The sequence below is a fragment of the Geotrypetes seraphini genome, chromosome 4, assembly GCF_902459505.1.
Source record: "Geotrypetes seraphini chromosome 4, aGeoSer1.1, whole genome shotgun sequence".
NCBI classification, from domain to species: Eukaryota; Metazoa; Chordata; class Amphibia; order Gymnophiona; family Dermophiidae; genus Geotrypetes; species Geotrypetes seraphini.
In genome coordinates this window covers 202,379,919-202,401,856 of record NC_047087.1, presented here as the reverse complement: position 1 = coordinate 202,401,856, position 21,938 = coordinate 202,379,919, and the positions used below count along the sequence as shown (strand labels likewise).

At 42.5% G+C, this 21,938-nt stretch overlaps 1 protein-coding gene across 1 annotated transcript; it reads left to right on the top strand.

Moving 5' to 3' along the window:
- The first annotated feature begins 875 nt into the window (after positions 1 to 875).
- LOC117358860 lies at positions 876 to 21,269 on the top strand. The gene is made up of 15 exons (XM_033940648.1): positions 876 to 889; positions 2,109 to 2,157; positions 2,900 to 2,928; positions 3,078 to 3,132; positions 4,009 to 4,093; positions 4,607 to 4,652; positions 4,789 to 4,925; positions 5,838 to 5,953; positions 9,217 to 9,245; positions 10,770 to 10,796; positions 16,473 to 16,505; positions 17,594 to 17,645; positions 18,888 to 19,060; positions 19,501 to 19,696; positions 21,117 to 21,269. Exons 2-12 carry the CDS (start codon positions 2,110 to 2,112, stop codon positions 17,640 to 17,642), a joined length of 654 nt encoding a protein of 217 aa, XP_033796539.1. The 5' UTR covers positions 876 to 889; position 2,109; the 3' UTR covers positions 17,643 to 17,645; positions 18,888 to 19,060; positions 19,501 to 19,696; positions 21,117 to 21,269.
- The last annotated feature ends 669 nt before the right edge of the window (positions 21,270 to 21,938 follow it).

The window sequence follows — 21,938 nt, the reverse complement described above, 5'->3', positions numbered from 1 at the left end:
CCCTTATACCGAGAGCCGTGGAAATGCACCAAAGCTCATTCAGTTCTTATGGGCTTCGTGCGGCATCACTACTGTGGTTTTATAAAAGGGGTCCAGAAGTAGGATGGAAGGAGATGCATGTGAACATTGCTTTTAATTATAAACGGCACTGGTTTGGTGTCTATTTCTTGATATTTAAATTTAATTGGAGCTTATATTTGGGTATTTACATTTTTATTTTTTGCATTTTAGCTGTAGTATAGCTGGAGATTTGCTAAATTTTGTAGCCCTCCAGCTTGCTGTGGAGAGAGGCTTGTGGTTACATGTGGATGTTTGAGGATGGCTAGCTAAAACCTTGAGCAATGATGTCAGTCAGAGAGTATTGTGACATGGGACCCGTGATGTCATAGCTGAATGTCAGAAAGAGTAAGCACTGACCAGCAGCTCATATTAGTGATCAGAGTGTTGGGAGTTGGGTGTGTTTTTGCTGTGATCACCGCGATTTTCAGAAAGAAGTTTGTTTACTGCCTTTTGTCTTTTTCCTTACCCACCCTTTCATTTATTTTTATATTGTATTTAATCCATTTTTTTTTCCTTCCCTCATTTCCTTTAGTGTTTTTATGTCATAATTGTGTTTTATCCCCTGTTTGTTGAAAAAATTATATTTTTTAATTTTTTATTTTACCTACTTTTATTTTTGTAAAAATTTTGTACATTTAATTTTGTAAAAATTTTTATTTTTTAATTTTTAATTTTACCTACTTTTATTTTTGTAAAAATTTTGTACATTTAATTTTGTAAAAATTTTTATTTTTTAATTTATTATTTTTGTAAAAATAAGGAAGAGGACATTTTCCTTCTTGGAGGAAACATCTTTCTGAGAGGAGAGGAAGAGAGTCTATACCGCTGGGTAAGTATACATTATTTTGATCTGAGCTTTGATAAGTTTGGGGAGAAAAGTTAATTTGTAGGTTCCATTATATTGGCAGTTTAGATCTTAAAAGAGCAAGCTTTAATCTAGCTAGTCTCCATAGAAACCTGATGGCAGATAAAGACCAAATGGCCCATCCAGTCTGCCCATGCAGAGTAACCATTGTCTCTTCCTCTCAGAGAGACTAGATAGGCCATTTGGCCTTTATCTGTCATCAGGTTTCTGTTTCTCTCCTGCCATCCTTGAATTTAAAGGTGTGGGGTAGAGGGGGGCAGGGAACCCCTGCGGTGGAATTATTAGAAAAGGGATGGTAAACAAGACTGAGAATGTGAGACTCATCTTGAGTATTGCGTTCAGTTCTGGTCTCCTTATCTCAAAAGAGATATAGCAGCACTAGAAAAGAATCAAAGAAGAGCAACCAAGATGATAAAGGGGATGGAACTCCTCTCGTATGAGGAAAGACTAAAGAGGTTAGGGCTTTTCAGCTTGGAAAAGAGATGACTGAGGGTAGATGATTGAAGTCTACAAAATCCTGAGTGGTGTAGAACGGGTACAAGTGCATTGGTCTTTTACTGCATTCTTCACTCCAGTTCCATCAGCATCTGACCCCTTTCTCTCCCTCCACCTCCCTTTCAAACCTCTCTTCAGACCTTCAAACCCTTTCTCTCCCCTTCACCCCAATGCCATCCAGTATTTTCCCCCTCACCTCCCCACCTCTACTGTATCCTTCTCAAAACAGCAGCAGCGGTTGTAAAACTTTTAAATGAAGTCATTGTGGGACTTTGCTGCACCTCCCTGGCTGCTGGCTCTGCTTTGGAACAAGGAAGTGGTGTCAGAGGGAGTGGACCGGCAGCCAGATGGAAGTTCAGGAAGATCCCGCAATGACTGAATATAAAGGTTACTGTCGCTGTTGCTGGTTCAGGAAAGCAGCAGTGGCAGAGGAAGGCGGGAGATTCCTGACACGGTGTGCCACCCGTTGTGACATTGCTGAAGGGTTAGAAGGAAAAGTTTGCCTTTTTGCGGATGATACCATAGGACATAAAAAGAGGAAGGCGATGAAAACGGTAGGAGGTTTGTGCCAGAAAACGTATGAAGGAAGACTGGAAGCCATGACTATGTAGACCCTAGAGGAAAGGAGGGACAGGGGAGGGTTAATTGCTTATTTTATTTAATTTCTCATTTATCTTTTCATCCACAGAATGGCGAAGAGGACAGAGAAGCGGAACTTCGTGGACCCCATGTTACTGGTAGGTGCCACACATACTCTGAAGCCTCCCTCATTGTCAATTAATTGGTTAGTGATATTTATTTATTGAATTAATTTGTTTCCTCTCCCGTTCTCCCCAAAGAACTCAGAACGGGTTACAGCTTGACATACATAATACACAGTCAACCGATTACAATTTGTCATAGTTACAGGATAGATTCAGATTCTACAAAAGCCGCAGAAGGTTTAGGCGGTGATTGCCACCCTACCTCCACCTAAATTAATTGTTGTAATTGGGCTTCAGCGGTGGAATAATTAGTGGCCCCATTAAATCTTGTTAAAAAAAATAAATACTCCAAGACCAACACCTGGTTCCCTGGCGGCTACTGGCACCTAGTGATGCCGAATCCCGAAAGTAGGCATGGTTAGAGGCGATGCCGGACTTCTGCCACTGGCCGCGATTCAGGAAGGACCCTGGGCAGCGGAAATGTCGACCTGTAAAACCCTGGCCTAAATTTCTGGCACCTGTCACCATCCCCTGTTTCCTTCCTAACCCAGGGATCCATGATCTTTTTCCCTCTCCTTCCTATGTTCCTGAATCTTCCCCCTGCAGTCCGGTCTCTCTCCTCCTCCTGTATATCTGTCAACCACTTTGAGTGTGGTCGTAGAACAAGTCCCGATCCCTTGCCCTAAACTACAATAGCTTTCTAGGAAATAAACATGGTGCAGTTTATTTGCTGATATCAGGCATCATTTCTAATACATTCTTTATCATTTTTCAGAGGTCTGAAGTCATGGGGACCACAGGAAAGTAAGTAGATTTTCATTATAAATAAAAAATTAAAGATTTGTACATTGAATGGAATGCAAATTTAATAAATGAAATGATTACTGTATGTGATTGATTTGAACTTTATTAGTCTATGAAATTTTTAACGTTATTTATTTTTATACTTTTAGTGACTGGAGGCCAATCAGACTCGATCTGTCCAAGACATATTTCACAATATATTTAGTAAGTAATATGCCAGTATTTATGTCGGGCTTAGTAAAGGCGGGTGGGGGTGGGGATAAATGTTTTTGGCCTGTTAATCCCAAGTTATGGTAATATGGACCTTGGTTCTGGAATAGAATAGACATCTACTGAATGCTTTTGCATTACCTAAACAGAGGCACTTAATTATAGAAATGCCTCCTGTCCTCAAAGGGCTCGATGCACTAGAGATAGCGACTCGATCGCTGTTGGTTGATTCTCTGGCCGATTCTCCAGCAGCGATCGTTTGGCACAGGCGGAATAGAAATCCCTAATGTAATGTAATGTAATGTTTGCATGCAAATGATTTGCACAACTGATCATTCACTCAGGGAGCGATTGACACATGCGCAGAGTCTTCACAGCAGTGACAGGGAAGGAGCCTCCTGTCACTGCTGTTAGGGCTTTTGTGAAATGGCAACCCCACTTCCGAGTGTCAAATATGGTGAAATCCACTTAATTGCAAATGCATATTTCAGTGGGCAATGATATTCGTCTTTGAACCTTATTTTCACCTTCTCCTTGATGTCTTTCTCAATACATACTGTTGTTTAATACTTATCTTTTAATATGCAGAATCATTAGCCTGCTCCAGGGGGAGGGTTGGGGGGCCATTGGCAGGAGACGGTAGGCATCCCTCCTTCCATTCTGCCATGGGTGGGGGGTCAGTCAGGTTTGCAGGAAAGAGTGGAAGTCTGGAAGTCAGAGGGGAGGATCAAAAATATGTAAAGGAGGCTTCCTACAAGAGATCTTGCAAAATGGGATGCATAACCCACTAGTTCGGGAATAGACTGGGATTGTTCAAAATCCTGGGGTTTCTTTATACTGATTCTTGTCTCTTTTTTTTGCTTTAATTAGGGAGAAGACCCTCCTATTAAGGAATATGCCTTGAATTGCCGGCTGGAGGAGACGGATGATGAGCACGTTATCTTAATCTTAACTCGTAAGTTTCTGCTGTGGTTGAAAAAAAGTAGAAAAACAAATACAAAAGAGGTACAAATAATCAGTCTAAGCCAAAAATCACCTCTGATAGCACCTTAGTGAATAAATAACTATACGAAGACAAGCCTCAGAGACCTTAAATTCAAGCAGTATACTGCTAGATGTGTTAACAGGTCAGAATCTCGATCATTGGCTCATACTTTGTGAATATTTGTAGTTTTCAAATATATATCAAAAAATCAAAACAGCACTTATCTTGCTAGCGATATTGAACAGCACTGCGGGGCCGCTGTTTTACATTTACCGGCTTCATCAGGGGATAAACTGAAACAGTGCGGAACAAAACTTTCCCTTGGCTCAAAATGTTTCTCTCAAGATGGCCATATCTAGCAGTATACTGCTTGAATTTAAGGTCTCTGATTTTTGGCTTAGGTTGAAAAAAAGTACCCAAAAGATGCCAGCATTCATAGCGGGGACTTTTTGCTGACTGATTTCTATTTTCTGTCTCCTGCAGCTGAAAAATCCTACACCATCCATGCCAGCACGGAGCATAACGAGGCGTAAGGCACACGTTCTCTAAAAGACTTCGTTCCTTTATCTGCTGCTTCCATGAGCGACTGTTCCACTTTGTTTTGGCTTTTAGCTTAGATTATAAACTAGAAAGTTTTACACTCTTTCTTTCTTTTTTTCTTTTAGATGGCTGAAAGCGATGGACAAGTGCCATCGTTTCATCTGGAAGATGCTCAGATCCAACAGATATACTGTGGAGCATCGATTTCAGTGGATGGTCTATAATCAGTCCCCTAAAGGATGCGCTGAATGTGGCGCTGGAGGTAACTTCACTATTAAGCGAAAACCAAACTCCTGTCCCCATAAAAAGCAGCAATTACTTCTGACAGTTCTGATTTGGTTTTAAAGTCTTAGTTTATTTAAACCAGCAATAAAATACAATATAAAGAATTAGAATAGACATTAGGTCATGTGATTGTAGGGTCGACCATTTCTTGTTGAAAGAGTTGGATTTTTGGGCAATATAAAGCTCATATCTGTAGAGCAAAGAAATCTGGTTCCACCATCTGGCACAGGTAACTTGTGAGAGGTCCTTCCAAGATCCACAAATAGTTTTTAATGCAGCAACGTGTAAAGAATCAAACAATACAGCATCAAAATCATTTCAAGCACTTTTCAGGACAAGGGTTGCCTAAGAAAAATGGGCCAAAACTGTACTGGAAGCCCCAAAACAAACTCAGCAAGTTCTTCATTTTGGACTAAACACAATTGGTGGCATAACTAAGAGAGGGGAGGCCCCCCCCCCTCAAAATGAACATCTCCCTTGCTGTAGCTGGTGGGACATTTTGTTTTTCCATCATCTTGGTCCCAGTTCCTGCTTTTGTCTATCTTCTACTAATTCTCTTTCTAGGCCTCGGGAATCCTGGTTCCATCTCTGTGGGAGTCCCGTGAGCCTGTGGGGGGGGGGGGGGTTTCCCCGTGGGAGTCCCATAGACTTGGGTCTTCATCATAAGGCGTATGGGGACAGACTTTAAGATCTCAATCTGTACACTTTAGAGGAAAGGCAGAAGGGGGAGATATGATAGAGACATTTAAATACCTAGGAGGCCTAAATGCATATTACATTACATTTATTGACTTCTATTCCACCTTTAACTTTCAGTTCTAGTATATTAAGTTGTTGATAATAATATTGTTAGGGATATTTTGCTTATTAAAGCATTGTTTTATTTTAGAGGCATCTTTTATTATGCTTAACTTGGGGCTTAACATCTGCCATAAATGCTTCCATCGCCACGAAGTTGATGGTGGGCCATCCACTGAGTACATTATAAACAGTTCGGCTTGTCAGGTAAGTCTCAGAGACGGCATATCCATCAAGAAAGTGGGTTTTTTGAACAATACACTCTTGGCTGATCTCTTGACATCCTTCCCTCACGACTCCCTCGTAGTGTGAATGAAAGATCCACCATTTCTTTTCAGACTCCAGAACTGTTGGGCTGTTTTGATCCTGCTCAAAGTTTACAGTTTAGCTTCATGTAATATACATCAAATAATAATGAAATATCTAAGTTCACATGAAAGTTACTATGTTTAGAATTAATAGAGATAGATTAGGTTACATGGGGGTAGTGATGTGCGGATAGCGTAGCAAGTTTTAAGAGAGGTTTGGATAAGTTCCTGGAGGAAAAATCCATAGTCTGTTATTGAGAAAGACAAGGGGAAGCCACTGCTTGCCCTGGATCGGTAGCATGGAATGTTATGCCAGGTACTAGGGACCTGGATTGGCCACTGGCCACTGTGAGAACAGGCTAGTGGGCTTGATGGACTGTTGGTATGACCCAGTAAGGCTATTCTTATGTTCTTATGTCTTCCCCTCTCTGCTCCCCATTTTCTATTTTTTCACTCAATTAATTGTTAAGCTCTGGAACGCATCCTCTGGTAATGTGGTAACAGTGGTTAGTGTATCAGGTCCAAAAAAGATTTGGGCAACTTCCTGGAGGAAAAGTCCGTAATAGATAGTAGCAGACTATGAACTTTTCCTCTATGAACTGAATGGTAATTTACTACGAGGGTGAATCAAAAATGAAAGGCAATTCTTAAATTACATGATAACCAGAACAGAGCTAGCAAAATTCAACATATGTACTCATAAATTCCCTGTTGGATAGTGTCACCTGCCGGGGTCTCTGGAAGCTTGTGGAAGACCACTGACAGGCGGCAGCACGACCCTGGCGTGGCTCCCAAAGTGGAAGACCTCACTGGCGTCCCAATACTCCGGGCTTCGCTACAATAAACCACAGCGAGAGCCAAGTCAAATCAAAAATGTCCAAGGTTTAATTTGTCACCAAAAACAAAAATCATACAAGGAAGCACTAGCACTAACTTCCTTTTGCTCCAAAGGAAAAAGGTTTCCCTTCTCCCAAAACAGTTCAATGGAAGAACAGCAGTTCTTATAGTAGGTAAGTCCATAGAAGTCCACAATAAAGGTTCTAGCGGCTTCCCCAGCAAGAGAAAACAAAACTAGTCCCAAAAAGGAAAAGACCTCAAGAATATTTTTGAGTCCTGGACTTTCAGTCATATAATCCTGTTTCTTCACATTGCAAAGCAAACTTCAAACATGAAAAGTAAGGCCTTACTGCAGGCTCTTGTCATTCCAGCAATAGCTAGTCTCCAGATGGGCAGCAGAATTGCTGGTTCCCCTTTATTCAATAGCTTTAACAAGCTCCCACAGATCTTCGGGGATCCTACCCCAATCCTGAAAGTCCCTTGGAATATAACAGGCAACAGGGAAACTGTTCCACAAGCCCAAAAGAAAACTCCTTTGAGTTGCCCCTGGCTTTTGCACACCTGGAGTGCAGCAATGTAATTAATGCTGAATGCTGCTGCAGCACTGCTCTCAGCTTGGTTTTTCAGTAGAACCAAAACTAACAGTCCCAATAACTATCTCCTTATGGAAACAAGTACCTCCAGTCCTTAGTGAGAGACTGCCAAGCGGACATCCATGGCTTCCACGTTCTCAGCTCCAGGCACATTTTCTTCAGCTGTGTCCATACTTTCTGGAGCCCCCAACTGCTCAGCTGATTCTTGGTCAATGGAATCCTCCCATTCCATAGGCTCCTGTGCGAGGTCTGGCCTTTGCCTGGCCCGGAGAACCTTCTCTGCCAGGTCCTCGTGTGCAGCCTGCCTTACTGCCTTGGAGAGCTGTTTAAGAGAGTTTGTGCCACTCCCTGTTCTAGGTGTCTGTGTTCCTAGCTTTCGTGCTCTTTGGCTCCCCTCCCAGGTTGCTGGGCAAATACAACTGGGAGCCTGATTAAACCTCTTAAGGGAGCTGGGTTTTTTACTGGGACGTGGAGCTAACCTGTATTCTGGCTCCTGCTCAGGTTCAGATGGCTCAGGATAGGCAACTCTGCTTTCAGGATCTCCTGCCTGATCATTCTCGGTCAGTCTCTGATCTCGGTCAAAGGATTTACTATGGGGTATCACTCTGACATGATCGTCTCGGGGAGCGGAAATGTCACAATAGTTTGTCCATACATAGTGCAGCGCTCGGCCTTTAGTCATGTGGCAGCCACAAGGTCAGAAACATGGACGCTCCATTGGAAGATTGCACCATCGAAGAACAACGTGCAGTGGTGCTCTCTCTTTTGGCAGAGGGAGTGAAATCTGTGGAAAGCCACCTTTAGATATTGACTCAGTATCTAGAGAACACCATGAATCAAGAAAAGGTTTATGAGTGGGAGAAAAGGTTTAAAGCGGGAAGAACATGTGTAACCCATGAAGGTCATTCTGGCTGCCCATCAACACACATGAGCACATTGACAGGGCTGATGCCTTGATTAGAGAAGACCGACACATAACGGTGTCTCAATCGGCTCAGTTGGGATATCGGCTATGATCTGCCTGTGCCATAATGCGTGATGACTTGGGATTCAGGAAAGTCTGTGCACGATGGGTTCCCAAACAGCTTAGCAACAGGGTGTGGAGTTTGCGACCCAGTTCCTGAGACGGAATGAAGAAGATCCGAGTATTCTGGAGAGAATTGTCACCGGCGACGAGACATGGGTGTCTCACTGCGACCCGGAGATCAAAAGACAAAGCACGATGAAGTAAAGGAAGCGGTGCTCACCTGGCTTCGGGAGCAGCCAAAAAACTTCTCTGCAGGAATCCTGAAGCTAGTTGAACGATACAACAAATGCGTCATCTTGCATGAGGACTATGTGGAAAAGTGTATTTTTCCCTCCTATAGGGGATTCTGCCAGGGATGGAGGGAACAGGTCTTGGGATTTTGTCAAGGCCCTCTTGTGTTACTGGGTTAAAAGAGTTCCATATGAATGTGGCAGGAGGGGTGAGTTTGTGAGCTCCTGGTTATCTGATTGGAGACTAGTTGGCAAAGTCTGAATAAGTGGGTGGATATGTGCTAAAGGTTTTAGATTTGTAGCAGGATGAGACGTGACCACATAATTATCAGTTTGCTCATTTTTCAATTTTATATAATCTGAGAAATGCAGTAGGAAAAGTAACTTTAAACATTTGCCAAATTGTGTTTTCTGCTTCAAGTTTGAAGAATCAATTCTCCAGATACTGATGGCTTCATTGTTCTTTTTTTGTCAGAGACAAGATCGAGAGATGCGTGCGGCCATGTGAGTATTCTGAAAATGTACGATACTCTAGAGGTCCCCATTAGGCCTTCTTTCCCCTTTCTCCTTCAGTCTCCCCAGCTCCCTCCACTCACCTTCTCACCTCTGTGTGCTCCTGTGGCACTCACGCATTGGTGGCCGATATGGAAAGATGTGCATTTTATTTTCATTTTGCAGTGTTAACCCATATAGTGAGAGTCAGGGACAGATTTATCCATTGCATGCCTAAAGGCACAGGGACAGGGGAGTCCCGGCCTCCTGGTTTAAGGGTAACCTCACCAAACCACTACCACCTCTTGCTGTTCCTGGCTGACCAGAACAAGTGCAACGTGGTTTGTGTTTGAGAAATAAAATCTTTCTGTTTCAAAGAGGAAATCTGGTAACCCTATCTTTAGGCCTAGCCTTAGATTCCTCCCACCACAGGAGAGCAATCTGAGAAAGGAAAGGGACTTGTCTATGCTCTTTTGCAGTTGCAAATTCAAAGCAGTTTATATATATACAGGGACTTATTTTGTACCTGGGGCAATGGAGGGTTAAGTGACTTGCCCAGGGTCACAAGAAGCAGCGCTGGGATTCAGTCCCACAACCTCAGGGTGCTGAGGCAACAGTTCTAAGCCACTCCTCACCTCCTGGGGAACTGGGTTCGATTCCCACTGCGGCTGCTTGTAGTTCTGGCCAAGTCACTTAACACTCCCAGGTACAAACTGAGCACTTGTATATAATATGTCAACTGCCTTGCTTGTAACCACAGAAAAGGGGACTATCAAATCCCATCCTCTTTCTCCTATTTTGGCCGCATCCATTCCATTTCAGTTGGACATGGAGGGATTGCCTTGCATCAGAATCATTGCCCTGCTTGTCCTATGAGCAATCAAAGTTACTCACCCTTAGCAGGTGTTCTCTGAGGACAGCTGGATACAAATTCTCACTTCCTTTCCCGCCTTCCCTAGGAGTTGTGTTCTTTTGCTTTCATATTGGGCTAGATTCACTAAAGATAGCGACTCAATCGCTGTTGACCGATTCTCCAACAGCCATTGATTCACTCTCAAGTTTGCATGCAAATCCACCGACTCAATCCCTCATTGAGTGATTGACACAATCCAGATCCCTAGCAGTAGTGACAGGGTAAGCAGCCTCCTGTCACTGTAACTTCATATATCCTGTCCCATTAGAAAAAAAGCCCCTAAAGCGTGAGCTACCATCCCCCCAAACCCCAAAAAGATGGCAGGAAGGATTGTTGCTAAACCTGACATTAGTGAATCTAGCCCATGCTGGGCGGGAAGGCACTGGTTACACGTGTAGTGGATGCTGCAAAAAGCTTCAGAAAACTCTAGAATGCAGAGTGGCGTCTGCACTGGGTCTCCTTCGGATGATATTACCCATGTGTGAGAATTTGTGTCCTGCTGTCCTGGGAGAACTCCTGCTACAGATGAGTAACTTCACTTTATCTAATTATGTGTAGATAATACTGGTTTGTGTACTCTAAGTTTTTAAATCTGAAATATATTCTCTCTTTTTCCAATTCAGAGAGCAAGGAGTCCAGAGTGACCTGAGGTACGATTCTGAAATGTCACAGAAATAATTTTAGTGGTGTTCTTACCTTGGGGTGGGAGTAGATGTAAGAGCTCAAAAGTTACAGCAGTCAACGAATGTTGAAAGCGTTCCCACAGAAGGGTTGGGACAACAACGGCCTTGGTGTGCTGCTATGCAAGATCCGAGCAACCAGCACTGTGGATCGTAAGGCAGCGGACGACTGCGCTCGGTTCGCACACAAGAGTACATTGAAGTTGTACGCGATCTTGTACTGAGCCAGTAGGATGCGCTGCAAATACACCGAAGAACTCGCCAAATAGCAAGAGAAACTGGAATAAGCCAGTCAACTGTGGTTGGAATAATTCATGATGATCTGAAATTAAAGTGTCTTAAAATGTGTCTTATCCAGAACAAAAACACGTGACTAAAATGGTGCAAGCAGCTTTTGACCAAGTACACAGAGCAGAGTGTCAGCTTCATCTGGTTTACAGATGAAAAGATATTTACCGGTTAACACACAGAATGATTGCCTATGCGTACCTTCAACAACACTGAAGCGTGAGGTTAATGCCAATCGCCTACTACGAACCTCCCCGACCTCCAGCCAATCAGTCATGATCTCGGTCGCAATCTCAGATTTACAGATTTCTTCTTCAATGATCCTGGGGTTAAGATCAACGACGCATACTACTGGGACATCCTCTTGATGCAGAAGCTGTTGCCAGCGATCCGTCGCATGTCACAGCTTCAAACAGGACAATGCCCCAGTAAATCGGACAAAGAACACCTTAGAACTGCTACTTCGGAAGACCCCAGACTTCATTGGTCCAGACCTCTGGCCTGCGAATTCACCAAATCTAAGCCTAGTTGACTACCGGATCTGGGGGCTGATAGAGGAACGCAACTACCAGATAGCGATATCTTACGTCAAACAGCGTCTCATCTCTGTTTGGGCTGAGCTGAAGCAGGGCGTCATTGACAAGTCCATAGATCATTGGCGGCCAAGGCTGATGGCGTGCCTTTGTGGATAGGGAGTTAACTGAAACATTACTTTTTTATTTATTTATTCAATTTTCTATACCGTTCTCCCAGGGGAGCTCAGAATGGTTTACATGCATTTATTCAGGTACTCAAACAGTTTTTCCCTCTCTGTTCCAGCGGGCTCACAAACTATCTAACGTACCTGGGGCAATGGGGGGGGATTAAGTAACTTGCCCAGGATCACAAGGAACAGTGTGAGATTTGAACCCACAACCTCAGGGTGTTGAAGCTGTAGCTTTAACCACTGCGGCACACTCTCCCTCTTTTTGACTTTACATTTTTCTGTAAGATACGCCATAAAACGATTGGAAAGGGGATCCAAGATGGCCGCATGAGCAGTCGCATGAGTTTCACGCTCCCGTCTATTCCTTGACATAATTTGTCCACTTAAACCTTTACCTGTTTCACGATGCCGAAGAGGAGGGGACGTAGCGCTGCTGGAGCCTCGCAGCGCTCCAAAACAGCCGTCTTCGGGAACATCGAGGACTTGATGAGGAGAATGCAGGGCACGCCGATAGCTTCGGGGAGTTCCCCGCAGGAGACACACGGTGGAGGCGCGTCAGTGGCGTTCACCATGGGGCTGGAGACATCGTTGAGCCCCGAAGTGAGAGCACCACCCCCACGCCCTCAGTCGACCAGTTCCCCGCGAGAGGAGGAACTTCCTGAGGTTGGAGTTCACTTCCTCTCGGAGGCTAAGGGGGAGAACACGGGGACTGTGCCACGGGACTCCCTGCTGGAGCAGAGGAGTCTTAACGAGGAGACTGTGGAAGAAGCAGTGGGGGATAAGAAAATCCAACAGAAAATCCAACAGACTGCAGGAGGAGACATGTTGCCAGAGGGTGAGCTAATTAACTTAAAATTACAACCATTGCAAATTTTGAAGCCCCGAGAGGTTACATTAGACTCTCTGTGGGACCTGGTAGCCAATTTGGCAAAATCTATTAATCCACAATTACAAGAAGTAGAAAAGAAATTAGAAAATCATGGAACTGAGATTAAAAATTTAAAGACTGGACTTGAGGACTCAAAAATTTCAATACAAAATATTCATCAAGAACTTAAAGTATCACAACAAATTACTGAGGTATTAATTAAAGATAATACTAATTTAAGAAGGAAGATGGAAGCAATGGAAAACTTTTCTCGTAACAATAATCTCAGATTGATAAACTTCCCTAGGGTCTCTGTGATAGCCCCAAGGGAAATGTTGAAACGTTATATGACGGAAATATTGGAACTCTCTGATGAATCATTACCACCATTTACGCAGGTTTATTATCTTCCAAGTAAGCCTCAAGACCAACAACAACAGCAATTACAACAGAAGTCGGGACCTGATTTAATGAATATATCCAATATATTGGAAATGTCTGATAGAGAATTAGTGACCCCTGCAACCTTATTATTGACAGTAGCTCTCGCACCAGATAAAAACTGGTTGCTGAGACTTTTCTTTAAAAATAAGCAAAAAGAGTTTCTAGGTTGTAAAATTCAGATGTTCCCAGATTTGGCCAAGGAGACGCAGAGAAGGAGAAAAGAATTTCTGTTAAGGAAACCTGGTGTTTTATCTCTGGGGGCGACTTTTTACTTGCGACACCCATGTAAATGTGTTGTTAATTACCATTCTCATAAATATGTTTTCTTTGAGCCATCTCAACTGACAACTTTTCTCACAACTGCATCTTTGGAGAAAGAAAGTGCTTAGTTTAAGAAAGGGTGCCTCAATCTCATTCGACTACCTATTACTTTGTTTTAATAATTTTTTTGTCGCCTATTTTCCTTCTTGGATCCTTTTGAGGACTTGAGTAGAAATTTATGCTTATATGTTCTTTGATATATGTTTTCATTTGTATTAATTTCTTGCTAAATTTCCTTTCTGTACAAGTTATAATATGCTTGAATATATTGAAAATTTCAATAAATATTAAATAAAAAAAAAAAAAAAAAAAGATACGCCATAAAACTTTTTGATGTGTTTTTATTCAGTTCACAATTAATTTTCACAAGGCAGTATTGTGGTGCGGTAGGAAATAGTTTCAACATTTTAAGTCAACTTCATTCAGAATACGACGCACTAAATTTCATAAGAATCAGCCGAGTTCTGTGGAAGATACAACAAAAATCATTTTGGTGTGGTTTTTTTCAGTTCATAGCATAATATAAAATCATATATGTATATCCCAAAACTTTTCAGTTCTGTGCGGTTTAAAAACTAAGAAGACTGAACAATCTCAGTGATTAACAAGTCAATTCTCCATACAAGAGGAAGAAAGAGATAACAGTCCGTGAAACTCTGCATCCCAAATAGCTGCTTGGTAAGACAGCAATCTTTGTCAAAAATCTCTGCAATGGTAAAAGACACAATCTGTGAACACATAGAAAACAATGGACAACTGAAGGCGAGCCAGCACGGCTTCTGCAAGGGAAGGTCATGTCTCACGAACTTGCTGTACTTCTTTGAGGGAATAAACAGCCAGATGGATAAGGGGGAATCCATAGACATCATTTACCTTGACTTCCAAAAAGCCTTCGACAAGGTACCTCACGAACGGCTACTTAAAAAGCTGTGGAACCACGGGGTGCAAGGGGATATCCACCGATGGATCAAGCACTGGTTGGCAGGCAGGAAACAGAGGGTCGGAGTAAAGGGACAATACTCAGATTGGCAATGGGTCACGAGCGGAGTTCCACAGGGGTCGGTGCTGGGACCTCTACTCTTCAATATATTTATTAACGATCTGGAGACAGGGACGAAATGTGAGGTTATCAAATTTGCTGATGACACCAAACTCTGCAGCAGGGTTAGAAACACGGCAGACTGTGAAGACCTGCAAAGGGACCTAACGAGACTGGAAGACTGGGCAAAAAAGTGGCAAATGAGTTTTAACGTAGAGAAATGCAAGGTCATGCATGTAGGGAAAAAGAACCCGATGTTCAGCTACAAAATGGGGGGAACACTGCTAGGGGTTAGTAACCTTGAAAGGGACCTGGGGGTGATGGTCAACACATCACTGAAACCATCGGCACAATGTGCGACAGCCTCAAAGAAAGCAAACAGAATGCTGGGCATCATCAAAAAGGGTATTACAACCAGGACGAAGGAAGTCATCATGCCACTGTATCGTGCGATGGTGCGCCCGCACCTGGAGTACTGTGTTCAATACTGGTCGCCGTACCTCAAGAAGGACATGGCGGTACTCGAGGGAGTGCAGAGGAGGGCGACTAAATTGATAAAAGGTATGGAAAAATTTTCATACGCTGACAGGTTAAAAATGCTGGGGATGTTCTCCCTGGAGAAGAGGAGACTTAGAGGGGACATGATAGAGACCTTCAAAATCCTTAAGGGCATAGAGAAAGTAAATAAGGACAGATTCTTCAAACTGTGGGGAGCCACAAGCACTAGGGGTCACTCGGAGAAATTGAAAGGGGACAGGTTTAGAACAAATGCTAGGAGGTTCTTTTTTACCCAGAGGGTGGTGGACACATGGAACGCGCTTCCGGAGGATGTGATAGGCCAGAACTCTGTACAGGGGTTCAAGAAGGGTTTGGATAGGTTCCTGGAGGATAAGGGGATAGAGGGGTACAGATAGAACTTGAGGTAGGTTACAGGAATGGTCAGAGACCACTTCACAGGTCGCGGACCTGATGGGCCGCCGCGGGAGCGGACCGCTGGGCGAGATGGACCTCTGGTCTGACCCAGTGGAGGCAACTTCTTATGTTCTTATGTACAACCACGAGCAGAAGGGAAAACAGGCATTGCAGTGGCTCGAAATGAGTGAACGTAAACTGATCAACTGGATAATTGGGTATATGTAACCATGCAAGGCCTAATAACACGTGGTTCCAAACTTGAAAAACACCCTAGCCTCTACTGGCAACCAGTGAAGGTGTAATATGATCTGGGGGGTTTTCCCAAATTAAATATTAAATGCATGGCAGTATTTTGAACAGTACGAAATCTTTGAAAATGTTTACGATAACCTGCCAGATGTTGTATGTTGCAATAGTCCAAAATACTCAACACTAAAGATTGTACCAATAACCTGAATGGAGTAATATTGAAGTATGATCCAATTGTTCATAGTTTCCATGATGTAAAGAAGCTTTTTCGAACTAGAACATCAATGTGATTGATCACTCATGGATAGATTTTTTTTTATTCAAAGTATACACCTAAAATCCTGATTGTTGGGGTAATAGGGTAGGACACTCCATTCAGAGTCAAATGTTCTGTACGTTTGGTAGGAGATGCAAAGCAAAATGTAGTTTTATCTGGGTTAAGCTTTCATTTAAAACCCCTCATCCAATAATCTACAGTCTGAAAAACCTTCGAAATTAACTGAGAAGCTGATGAAAGATTAGAAAACATAGGAATTACTAAAGTTATGTCATCTGCATAATTAAAAAATTGATATCAAAATTTGATCATCTTGAACTCAAGAAGGCAAGATAAATATTGAAAAATACTGGGGAAAGAGGGGATCCTTGATGAACTCCACAAGGATTACTCCAAGTATCTGACAAGACCCCATTAAAACTGACTTGATAAGTATGTAAATAAATGAGAGTGTATAGAATATGAAAACTGTTTCTATTGTAACCACAGAAAGATAGTATAGAAAAATCCTAAATTAGTTTTCACTCTTTTCTTTCCAGGAGACATGGGAGAATGAGGAGAATAAGGAATGGGTAATTATAGTCAATTTTTTTAAAATATTGATAAAGGAGGTTTTTTTTAAAAATACTTTTGCCCTTGTATAAAAGGCTGACCCCTAGTGGTAGTACTGTGAGACTACTACTATTTGTTATAACTGCCTTTTGGAACCCTGTGCTAGACGGGGCCCACTAGCAACCTAGGATCACCTTGGATAAGTTCTAGGGGTGGATGGAGATCCAGGGGGGCTAAGGGATTGGGGAGCAGGGGGTATAATTATAAAATGATTCACTATATTGGGCAAACTGAAGGTCTATCAAGCCCTATATCCTGTTTCAAACAAACATTGACAAATCAGGTCACAAGTACCTGGTAAGACCCCAAAGAGTAAAACAGATTCTATTTCATGCTGCTGAACCCAGAAATAAGCAGTTGATTTTCCCAAGTCCATCTTAAGGATGGTTTATGGACTTTTCTTTAGGATCATTTTCAATCGAATTCCAGAACTTAAATTACAGATTGGATTGGATTGGGGAGTCAACTGATGGGATTGTTTCTGGAACCCAGGGGATTGTAGGAACCAAGTGGGGGAATGGGGAGATCATGGGAGGGAAACAGATTAGTGACCCTGAAGCTGTGCAGGTGCTGATCCATATTCAGGAAGCAGACATCCACATGGATAAGCACAGAAAGATAGGCTAACGTTTTATGCAGTTCTGTCTGGCCACTTAGCTATGTGGGCACCAGAATATGGCCTATACCTGCATAAGTGCCAGCTCCTTTCCGTATATGGCCTGTGTAGTCTGAGCTTGTAGTTAAGAGCAGAATTTCAGCAGCTGGTCCGCTCAGTGGGCCTAAGTGGGCAGGAGACTCTGAATAGTGACCTCATAATGATTCTTCCGGTATCCAGTACAGTGGATTCTGGAGAACTGAAAACCAAAATTCCCTTAAGGAAAGGATTTATTTGAGGTCTGGTGCAAATAGGGTGAACAGGCAAAGTACTGGACAGACTAGATGGAACTTCATTTTGACTGATAACTTTCTTGGGCTATATTTGATTATAATTTATTTTGCCTATTATACTTAAAATAATCTGTTTTATTATCTGCTTTATTATATTCAGACTGAAAAGAATGTGGCAGAATATGCGCGCCTGTTTTACATGTCAGTGAAAGGTAAGATTTCTAACAAATACAAGGAGCGTTCAATAATTTATCTACCTCAGTAGGAAAGGAAAGAGTTTTCAATAAATAGCTCCATATACCGTACTCCATCCACTTTTCCTGCAATGACTTTAATCCCTTCCAACCAGGACATTACAGCTTCCTTGACGTCTTCATCACTTGAAAACCGCTATTCACGGAGAGATTTCTTCAAAACACGGAACAGGAAATAATCCTAGGGAGCCAGGTCAGGACCGTAGGGTGGATGGTTCATCCCAGAAGACAGTTGCCATGACTTTGCCTGCAGATTTTTCTGTCTTGAACATTTTGGGGGTGGGGGATGACTTGTGCTTCCACTGCATTGCAAAAAAATTCACTTGGTCTTCACAGAGCACCTCCAAGTTCTCTTGACAGCACTGAAGCCTCTAGGCCTTCTGACATGGCGTCAGCATTCTTAGAACGCATCTTGCATTAACCTTGGACATGCCCAACTTTTCATGAATTATTTTCTAAACTGTACCTGCCAAGATGCCCACTTCTTCAGCTATTTGGGAAATCTTAACTCGTCTGTCAAACAAAATTAAATCCTCTATTTTCTTGCATACTTCTGTTGAAGTTGCTCCAACAGGCCGTCCAGGGTGAGGGCCATCTTCAATGGGTTCTCTACCCGCACTTACATTGCTTGCTCCAAAATATTACTTTATTGAAAATGGAGCAGACTCATCAAAAACTGCAATCATGCGTTCATGGATCTCCTTTGGATTTTTCCCTACTTTTGTGAGAAATTTTATCACTGAACTGTGCGCATGAGGACTCTTTTGACATCCTGTCTCTTGGAATGTTAGATTCACACTGAGCCACAACTGTGCAAGAATAACCTTGAGACATGTCACATGTTATATGCCCCTCTTTCAATGGAAATTTACCTGCCTCAAGCATGGAAGGCTTGCACAGGCTGTATGTCTAAGGTTCTGAGTGATTTGTGGTTCTGATCTGACTGTCTTTGCTTACAGAATATTGTATGGATGTGTGCTGGTGTGTCATTTCGGTGTCCATGTGAGTGTGTCTCCTCTGGTTCTAATCTGAGCTATCTCTTCCTGGGTCGTTTGTATCGGTGGGTGCATAGGTATCCGTCTCCTCAGGTTCTGATCCAACTCTTTTGTTGCACGAGCTGTGTATATGAATATGTGCATCAGTTTCTGTATTTGTGTGCATCTTCTCGAGTTCTAATCCCAGCTCTGTCTCTTCACACAGGCAGGAACGGCTGGGGCTTCACTGACAACACTGAGGCCTATTTATGGTTTCCAGCTGCACTCAAATATGCGGCTTTCCCTCAGTATCCTTATGTGCCTCCTGTCACCATAGCCATCCACTGCCACTACTTCCTGGCGGAATCTGTCTACATCTTCTTCATGTTCTTCTCCACGGTGAGTACTGAGGCATAGAGATTTTAAAAAATCCTACTTGGGGGTCACTGAGAGAATGACAGGCAGAGTTGGAAGGCCAACTGATTGGAGAAGATCCCTGAGGTACAGGGAGATAAAGTTATTCACTTGGGGTCACACAGCGAATAATGGAAATAGAGGGATTAATGTTGAGGCACAAGCAGATAAGGTGACCACGTTTGATCATGCTTAAATCTAGGAAGCTAAACTTTGAACCCTTAGATTTTGATCTGCCACTCTTCTGAAGGGGATAAATTTAGTGGAGTAGAGTGGTGGAATGGAATGATCAAAGTTCAAGGACTTACTTGTCTTTCAAGAAGTACAAAGATGAGGGGACACATCACAAAGTTAGTAATATGCAATTTTATAACAAACTAGAGAAAATATTTTTCACTCAATCTATAATCTATCTATCTATCCAGGTCTGTCTCCTCACACAGGCTGGAACGTCAGGGCTTCAATTCTAACACCGAGGCCTGCTCCTATGGATACCAGCTGTGCTCCACTCTGCTGCAAACCCTCATGGACTTTATAGTCATGCCTCTGTTCGCCAAAGCCATCCACAGCCACTTTCTCCTGACGGCATCTGTCTACATCTACACGATGTTCTGCTCCATGGTGAGTATTGAGGCATCGAGATAAAGTAACCTACCCAGGGTCAATCCTTCCTTCTTGCAAAGGCTGTGAGGCTCATAATCAAAACAAAAATACATCCCCAAACCGGCCTAAGTCAGTACTTGGATGACCTAAAAGACAGGTCGTCCAAGTACCGATAATCAAAACGGGTTTTTGGATGTATTCAGAGACTTTTTAGGCCTCTGAATCCCGCTGCGCGCCCATAGCTCAAAGGGGTGGTTTTGGAGGAGTGGTTAGGGCGGGAGGTGAGCAGGATGTGGACTGAACTGGACTTAGTTGTCCTACAGTGATAACCAAAAGTTTTACAAGGTTGCCTGGACAGAACTTGTACCTTGTGACTTAGTGCCTGATTGGTATAAGTTCTGGATTGGGTTGCCGTTCAGCTGATCACAGCTAGGATATCTCCCAGTTGCCATCAATTTGGTGCGGGGGGCAAAGATTGTAGGGAGGAGAGATGCCCAATTCCTTCTACTGGAACACCTCGCCAAAAGTTAGGCATCTAGGGCCAACCTGACCTGTCTCACAGTGCATTCAGAGATGCGCTGGGAGTAGCCTAAGATTCCGATTGGCCAGATCCCTTAGGCCACCCCCCAAAAAAATCTTAGGCCACTCCCAGTGCATCCCAGAATGCATTGTGGGACAGGTCTAAGATTCCGTTGGGCCCAAGCACCTAATGCCCCTCCTATGTGAGGGCCTTAGGCCCTTGGGACAAAAGGGCCTAAGGACTAGGACCACCATTCAGTGAAGGCGGGCTTGCCAGACGGACAGAGAAAGCATCCGTCTGGTCAGCCAACTTATAATGAGGTATTTTGGGATCTAGGTGGGTTTGGGGGGGTTCCGGTGGCATATGTCTACATCTACACTATGTTCTTCTCCACGGTGAGTACTGAGGCATAGAGCTAAAATAACCTTCCCAGGGTCAATCAGAGAGTGACAGGCATGTTTGGGATTAGTACTAAGGCACAGGCAGATAAGGTGATCACGTTTGATCATTCTTAAATCTAGGAAGCTAAACTTTGAAACCTTAGATTGCGATCTCTCACTCTTCTGAAGGGGCTAAATTTAGTGGAGGAAGAACTCTGATATGACTAAGTGGCTAACAAGTAGAGATGCTGCTTCTGCAGATAGAGGTTGTGAGATCAAATCCCAGTGCTGCTCCTTGTGACCCTGGGCAAGTCACTTAATCCTCCAGTGCCCACTGCTTTGAATTTCAGCTTTGCATGCCAAAGCCACAAAAAGGCAGTATACAAGACCCCATTCCCTTTCCTTTCCTGTGGGATTTAGATAGCAGAAGATTCACTCTGATAAAGGCATGAAAAACAGTGGAAGTAGATGAAAGAGACAACTAGGGTAGCATATTTGTTTGTATCTGACAATGCTGTTACTCTTTCATATACAACAGGTGGAAAAAGAAGAAACCCCAGAACAGCACTCTTTAAAGCTGAGACTGGGGTGCCAAATGCAAAACCTTAGACTCCATGAGAGACTCTACACTGTAGAAAAATCATGTTTTAAATGTGAGAACAGCTTCAATGAAAAACAATACCTCAGGAAAAAAACAAAACAATTCAGCAAAATTCATAAAATAATCCATATATTTTCTTCTGCCATTGTGAGGTATAGAATCTTATTTTTGTATATATTGCACTTGAGAATGCTAATAAAGATTATTAAAAAAAAAAGAATCCAAACTGGAGAAAAACATAACTTCTGAATATGAGAAACGCTTCAATCAAAATCAACACCTCAGAAAAAAACACACCATCAATTCAGCAAAATTTATAAAAGAATCCAAATATTTTCTTCTGCCATTGTGAGGTATGAAATCTGTTATTTTTGTATATATTGCACTTGAGAATGCTAATAAACCTTGTTTACAAAAAAAACACAAAAGAATCCAAACTGGAGAAAAAGCTTAAAAATATTCTGAATGCTTCAATCAAAAACACCTCAGAAAAGAAAAAAAGCAACAATAACTCATAATTTATAAAAGAATCCATATATTTTCTTCTGCCATTGTGAGGTATGGAATCTTATTTTTGTATATATTGCACTTGAGAATGCTAATAAAGATTATTTAAAAAAAAAGAATCAAAACTGGAGAAAAACATATAAATATTCTGAATATGACAAACGCTTCAATCAAAATCAACACCTCAGAAAAAAACACCAACAATTCAGCAAAATTCATAAAAGAATCCATATATTTTCTTCTGCCATTGTG

Bases quoted from the DNA above. Each gene is read 5' to 3' on its own strand.
- LOC117358860 (XM_033940648.1), top strand. From the start codon at position 2,110: ATGGCGAAGAGGACAGAGAAGCGGAACTTCGTGGACCCCATGTTACTG. The intron at 4,653-4,788 runs GTAAGGCACACG...TTTTTCTTTTAG, and splicing joins AGCACGGAGCATAACGAGGC to ATGGCTGAAAGCGATGGACA. The intron at 4,926-5,837 runs GTAACTTCACTA...GTTTTATTTTAG, and splicing joins CGCTGAATGTGGCGCTGGAG to AGGCATCTTTTATTATGCTT.